Source organism: Leptopilina heterotoma, unplaced genomic scaffold (assembly GCF_015476425.1).
Source record: "Leptopilina heterotoma isolate Lh14 unplaced genomic scaffold, ASM1547642v1 Lhet_10, whole genome shotgun sequence".
NCBI classification, from domain to species: Eukaryota; Metazoa; Arthropoda; class Insecta; order Hymenoptera; family Figitidae; genus Leptopilina; species Leptopilina heterotoma.
In genome coordinates, this window is record NW_025110813.1 from 2,246,465 (window position 1) to 2,254,011 (window position 7,547).

Here is a 7,547-nt window from a genome sequence, read left to right on the forward strand (position 1 = left end):
AGTTAGCGGGAAAATTGTCATTATTCAAAATTACACGTATTTTTTTTAATATTAACGTTTACCAATAAACGTAAGTTAAAAGAAGTAAATTAACATATTCGGTATTTAATAAAAGAAAGAACAAATGTTTCCTCATACTACAACACAATTTCTCCCTTCTCTTATTGAAAAATACACCTACACTTTTTTCCTTTCTGATTTTGATGACATCGACCAATCAGAACAATCCACGAAAAGCTTCGTCTGTATAGACGTGTGGGACGTGGTGTAGATATTACAAATAGCTTCATCTCCGGAGGTTTTATTTGGTAAAAAACATTTGTAGATGAGAAAGTGCAGCGTTATTTCATAAATTTTCCCTAAAAAGTCAAAAGGTTTACTGTTTATCTCGGATTGTTAAAAAAAATCAACGAAAATGTTTCACGGTAAGTTTGATAAACAAATATTTTACTTCTCACCGGCTTCTATTTATTGCCATGCTTCATCTAACATAGTGTAATTTTTATAAAATAAATATATATTAGAAATATACTTATAAGGAGGAGTATTTTTTCAATTTTTCTTCTAAACAATGGAAATTGAGGGATCTAACATAACCTTCAGTTTGTAAATAATTCAAAAATTCACTATTTTTTGTGTATTCTTTCCAGACGCTAGAACGTTTTTATTATTATTTATTGGTTTTATACACCTGTCTTCAGCCTTACAATACAATAAAAAATAAATATAATAAAAAAATAAAAAAGAACGTTTTTATATTTGTATTATTAATTTAGTTGTCATAGGTACTAATAATTTATTCGTAAAATTTTATTACATTTATAGACGAATATAAAAATTCCTTTTTATATAATTATATTTAAGCATTTTTTCTAGGTACATTTTTGGTACATTCAGTTTTACACAGATTTTTTTATTCAAATATGAATTAATTTTATTTACTTGCATTTAATTAGGATTTAATTAGTATTTCTTTAGTTAGGATGACTCAATTATTATGTTTCTAAGTACGACTTAATTAGTATTTCTTTAATTAGGACTTAATTTGTATTTAACATATTCAATAAAGAAACAAAATGCTTTCAGAGTGGGCGATTTTGATGCTGGGAATCCTGTCAGGTGTTCAATGTATGTATTCAAATACGGATGTAGTCGAATTAAATCCAACCAATTTCAAGAGTCAAGTTTTGGGAAGTAACGGTATTTATGTCGTTGAATTTTATGCACCTTGGTGTGGACACTGTCAACAATTAGAACCCGAATATAAAAAAGCTGCAACAGCCTTGAAGGTATTTATTTGCGAATATTGATAAAAATCGATTAAATCAACAGAAGATTATATTCATTTTACTTATTCATATTGATTGATTCAGCTGCAAAAGTTATACTCTAGAGAAGAGTAAAGTTAATTTTATAATTTAATATTGTATTACACAATTTTTTATCTTTAAATATCAACTTTAATTTTTTAATAATTTCATATTCCGAATGAAAAAGTAAATTATTAACTAATTTACTGAAATAATTACAATTAATTTTCAAAAATTTTATTAAAATTCTTCAAAAGAATTCAATTAGGTATTTTCAATACAATTTTAATAAAATTTCTTGAAAGAATTGAATTGAAAAAATTTTCATGAAATACTTTCAAAAAAATCATTATTTTCAAAATTTTTAATAAAATTTCTTCAAAAAATTCAATTATTTTCAAAAATCCAGATACAATTCTTCGAAACAATTCAATTATTTTTATGAATTTTAAAATTCTCGGTAAGAATTTAATTATTTTCATAAATAAGCGAATTCTTCGCAAGATTAAAATATTTTCATAAATAATAAGAAAATTCTTCTAAGGAAATCAATAAATTATTTTCATAAATAATAGAATGTTTCGAAGGAATTCAATTATTTTCAATGCAATTGTAACATTTCGCGAAAGAATACAATTATTTTCATAAATATTATTTAAATTCAATTATTTTCAACAATTCTGGAAAAATCCTTCAAAAACAATTCAATTATTTTCAATAAATTTAAATTTTTCGATAGAATGCAATTTTTCATTAATAATTTTAATAAAATTATCTATTACAATTGTTAACCAAATCAATTACATTAAAAAAATTAACGAAATGTCTCGAAAGAATTCAATTATTTTCAATATTTTAATATAATTCCTTAAATGAATTTTATTATTTTAAAAAAATTTTTAGTGAAATTTCTCGAAAGAATTCAATTATTTTCATAAATAATAAAATTCTTCGCAGGAATTCAATTTTTTTCACTACAATTGAGGCCTTGGATCCAATAACTCGCCCGACGCTCGAAGGCACGCGCTAATACCAGTCGGGTAGCAGTGAGTGGCCCAGAGGCGCTCACTGCTCACTGACTGGCAGTTGCGCGTTCCTCCGAGCGTCGGGCGAGTTATTGGATCCAAGGCGTCAATTATTTCCTAAAAATTTTAATAGAATTTAATAATCAAATTTTTAATTACCTAGTTGTTAAAATTTTATTGTATTTATTAATTTATTGTAATTATTATTATTATTAAACAAAAACTTCATTTTTTAGGATATCCTCAAAGTCGGTGCAGTTAATGCCGATGACCATAAATCATTAGCGGAACAATACGGAATTCGTGGTTTTCCTACTATCAAGATTTTCGTCGCTGGCAAACCAGAAGATTACAATGGTCCAAGAACCGCTGCTGGAATCGCGGAAGGTGCATTGAAAGCGGCCCAACAAAAAGTTCAAAAAATTTTGGTAAGTTTATTAATTGTTTTTTTTTTAATTATAACATTTTTTTTATTTTTAATAGTTATGTATCAGTTTTATAATTACAAATACGAAATTCTAATTAATCGTCGATTTTCAGTCGCCGAACAAGAAGGACTCTAAAGATAGTAAAGATGTTGTTGAATTGACTGACGACAATTTCGATAAATTAGTCTTGGGATCAGAGGACTTATGGTTAGTCGAATTTTATGCACCCTGGTGTGGACATTGCAAAAATTTAGCACCTCACTGGGCAGCTGCAGCTTCAGAACTCAAGGGAAAAGTGAAATTAGGAGCTCTCGATGCAACTGTACACTCGCTCAAGGTGATTTTTCTCTAAATTTTCCTTGTTTTCTGTTTAATTATTTGATTGTTTCAATAATATTCATAATTTAGGTATTTATTTACCGAAAAGTATTTACTTTTCTTTTATTTCTTACTTTAATTATTTATTTTTTTCTTTATTTATTTATGTCTTTTTTTATTTATTTATTTGCTTATTTATTTATTTCTTTATTCATTTTCTTATTTATTTATTTGTTTCTAATTTTGTTTTTTTGCGATTAACAGGCAAGCAAGTATGGAGTGAACAGCTACCCAACAATTAAATTCTTCGCCGCTGGCAAAAAGGACTCGGATTCAGTGAGCGAATACGATGGCGGTCGAACCAGCAATGACATTGTTAACTGGGCAATGGAAAAATTGACAGAGAGCATTCCAGCGCCAGAAATTGTACAAGTAACAAATGAGGAGAAATTAAGAGAAGCCTGCGAAGACAAACCTCTTTGTATTGTTTCTGTCCTTCCACACATTCTCGACTGTCAGTCAGATTGTCGAAATGGATATTTAAATGTTCTTAAAACACTCGGCGAGAAGTACAAGAAGAAACTTTGGGGGTAAATAATCAATTTTTCTTTTTAACAATTCTTTTTATGTTTCCTAACAAAAAACAAAAATAACGTAATACCTAATTTTGCAGATGGATCTGGTCCGAAGCTGGAGCTCAGCCAAATATCGAGGAAGCTTTAGAAATCGGAGGTTTCGGCTATCCAGCATTAGCGGCAGTTAATATCAAGAAAATGAAATATTCCCTTCTTAAGGGAAGTTTCTCCAAAGACGGAATCAACGAATTTCTCAGAGACTTAAGTTACGGACGTGGTAGTACAGCACCACTTAAGGGCAACGAACTTCCAAAGATCTACGAGACGGAATCTTGGGACGGTAAGGATGCTGAGCCACCACAAGAAGAAGATATTGATCTCAGTGATATTGACCTAGACGAGAAGGATGAACTCTAAACCGACTGATGATTATTTCATTTCTCCCACAAAAAAGAAGAAGAATGAAAGAAAAAATACTGTGGACAAAATTTTTTTTCTCCATTTCATTCTCATGCAGTCTCGTGCGCAATTTTTTGCGCCCTCTGTTTCTAATTACTCTAATAACTAATCATTAGAAAACATTTTTTTTAATGAGCGTTAGATATAATCTAGAAACAAAAAAAAATTCAATTTTCACAATAATTCGAATTTTCATTGAGACTTTCGAAAATTTCAATTCAAGAAGAAAAAAAAGTCTGTTTAGTTAATTATTATGTAAGTAATTTTTTAAAAAATACAGAGACAAAAATTTGCAACTTTTTGCATTCCACACAAATGTAAAGTCATTTTAATCTGTACATATACATAAAAATTAATATGAAATCTTGGATGACTTTTTAAAGAATATATTAACCAAAATAAAAATAAGTGACTCTGAGTGAAAAAAATCCGAGTGTTTCTCTGCATATCGTGTTTTAAAATACGTGAACAGTGTTTTTTACGCAGAATATTTCTCATATTCCTCGAAAACATGTTTTTTAAAACTTATTTTTCTATAATTATTTATCTCTGTATGCGCATTTTAAATAGTGAATGTTGAAAAAAAAAAATTAATTTCATACGTAGGGTCTTCCAATGTGCTCAAAATTAATTACGATTATTTTTTTGTCAGCTTTAATTTAGAATCAAATCGTCTTAATGATAAAAATTGTTACTTAAATAATACTATAGTTTGTGATTTAAACATTTTAAATTTCTTTTTACTGAAATATTTCACAATAAAATGTATAAAAATTCTATTTTAACGCTTTCTTTTAGTTTTAAGAATACCTAATTTTAATTTAAAAACAAATAATTGTTTGTACTTAATATTATTGTTAAAATATTTTAAATTTCTTTTTACTGACAAGAACTAATTAAATAATTACCAAAATTAACATTATTTTTTAATAATTTTTGAAAAATAAGAATGGACTGTTGTGAATTACATTAAAAGGTTTTACTCTTGACTACCCAGCCCTGAGACGATTAAAGTACAGTTCACAGTAAAAACAAAGTTAACTATGAGGTTCAGAATTTTTTATTAATTCTCTCTAAAAATCGTGGTATTATTCATTACGTGCTTGTTTATCATTCAAAGAATGGACAAATAAGAAGTTATAATGAATAATTTTTGTTTAAAATTGAAAGAAATATGAAGAAACTCGCGTAAAGAGAACGATTTGACAGATCAGCTGACACAACCTAACCTATTAAACATTTACACATAGAAACATTCTCACACGTATTGCATGTCAAAACAAAGATGAAAGTCAACTAAAGACCACAAGTAATCGTGATTTGGAATTTCGTCATTGATGTTTCGAGTGTTTTCATAAAATTTTGAGTGTATTGTGAAAGTCTCTGAAAGTTGTTTATGAATTAAATAACAAAGAAATTTCCTTCGAAAATGGGTGTCATTTTTCTGGAACATATTGGAGGCTCTCGTCTATTTTCTTGCGCATCTTGCGACACAAATCTCACAAACAGAGGTCAATTGATAAGCACTCGTTTCACTGGTGCAACTGGACGAGCTTTTCTTTTTAATAAAGTCGTCAATCTCAATTATAGGTAATAATGAATTTTTCTTCTATTGTTTCATTTTCTAACCTGTAAACAAAGTTTTTTTGGGGATAAACTGCATTTATCAACAGCTTTTCTTTGTGTTATTAGAAATCACTGCTGCTATAGGTTTATAATACAATTTCATATTAATGTCGAATCGATTAAATTATTCGTAACTTATTTGTAATAAAGTACTAAATATTAATAGCTGTTAATTAAATTGTCAATCAAGTCAGAATTGTTTTATACGAGGAGATAATTTTATTTACAGTGAGGTGCAAGATCGAGTAATGTTAACAGGACGTCATATGGTTCGTGATGTGAGCTGCAAAAATTGTGATTCGAAACTCGGATGGATTTATGAATTTGCAACGGATGAAAACCAAAGATACAAAGAAGGTCGTGTAATTCTAGAACGCGCTCTCGTTTCGGAAAGCGACGGAATGAGCGATAATGTTTAAAACTATTACCAATTTCTAGAGTTCTTTATTAGATTGTAAGAGATAAGTATAGTTTTTTTTTCTTTAAACTATTATTTGAATATGTTTCACTGGAAATTTGAAACAATCTTCTTTTTTACATTCATCACTCTTTCTGAAAGAATTGCATCAAAACTACTGCCTTTAATTCGTCTTTTGAAAATTGATAAAAAAAAAAATGGCATTACTTTTTAGAAAAGTGTTTTCACAAAGAGAAATATTCTAATAATTAATCAAATTAATATCCACTTAAAATATAAAGGCGAATTAAAAAAAAAATTATATCCACAGATTCATGTGGTAAAAAATTTAAAGAATTAATTATTTACGATTGATTTTGATTTTTACTGAAAAGAAAAAAAACCTATTAATAAGTTTTTTTTATTAGTCTATCGCAATGTTACTTATAATTAATTGTTATATATACTTTAATATCTCTAGATTTAAATAATGAGAATCTCAGTAACAAATTTATCTCAAATTCATTCATTTAACATTGAAATTAAAATATCACTTTTTGTTCATAAATAAGTAAATATTGATAATAGTTTTTTACTGAGATAAAATATAATAACCTGACAAATTAGAAAAATGTCATTACTGCCAAAATATATTTACTAATATACATTTTCGCTAAGAAATGAAATACACTTTTTGCTATTTATAAAAATAGGGTAAAGTAGATTTTTCATTTTTTCGCTAATTTAAAGAAATGTTTTTTCAATCTTCTCTGTATTTGATGAGAAAAATACAGTTTGTGCTGCGTGTTCGCCGAAAAACAGTAGATTTAGATGTAAGAATTCGGTAAAAAAAAAGGTTATAAATAAATCTTTTTGCTGAATTGAAAATTTCGATTATTTTTCTTCTCCGTTTATATTTTTATTAAAAAAGAAATTTCTAATTTTTCGTTTATTAAACAAAGAGATGTGGTTAAGAGAAGTTTAAGTCTCGGATAATAGTTTTTCGACTATTTTCAAAAAATACAATTTTTTTCGACTAATTTTAAAAAAATGAAACGATTCCGACTTTTTTCTACACATTTCAACAAAATACCAACTTTTTTTAGTATAAAATGCTACTTATCTTGATTTTTAAATTGTGAAAAATAACCATAGTCAAATATTTTCGTCTAAAATTGTCTTATATTTTTCTGCAAGTTTTTCGAATTATTGAAATTTCGTTAAAATAGAATTGAAAACAATTCAATTTTAATTTCTGTTTTATGTGAATTTTGTTTTGAATAATTGAATTCTTAGAGAACTTTTTGAAAATTATTAAAAATAATAATTGATTTAGAAAAGAATGTTTAAAAATTCTAGAAAATAATTCAATAATACTGAAAGAAATTTTTGGAAATAATTAAATTTTA

The 7,547-nt window shown here is 27.0% G+C and overlaps 2 protein-coding genes across 2 annotated transcripts; both read left to right on the top strand.

Moving 5' to 3' along the window:
• The first annotated feature begins 229 nt into the window (after nt 1-229).
• On the top strand, nt 230-4,894 carry LOC122497743 (protein disulfide-isomerase A6 homolog). Its single transcript, XM_043605014.1, has 6 exons — nt 230-425; nt 1,087-1,289; nt 2,572-2,763; nt 2,876-3,100; nt 3,346-3,671; nt 3,755-4,894. Exons 1-6 carry the CDS (start codon nt 416-418, stop codon nt 4,071-4,073), a joined length of 1,275 nt encoding a protein of 424 aa, XP_043460949.1. The 5' UTR covers nt 230-415; the 3' UTR covers nt 4,074-4,894.
• Nucleotides 4,895-5,129: 235 nt separating this feature from the next.
• Nucleotides 5,130-6,455, top strand: LOC122498332 (protein yippee-like 5). The gene is made up of 2 exons (XM_043606018.1): nt 5,130-5,705; nt 5,971-6,455. The coding sequence occupies exons 1-2, from the start codon at nt 5,545-5,547 to the stop codon at nt 6,158-6,160; spliced, it is 351 nt and encodes a 116-aa protein (XP_043461953.1). The 5' UTR covers nt 5,130-5,544; the 3' UTR covers nt 6,161-6,455.
• Nucleotides 6,456-7,547: the final 1,092 nt, after the last annotated feature.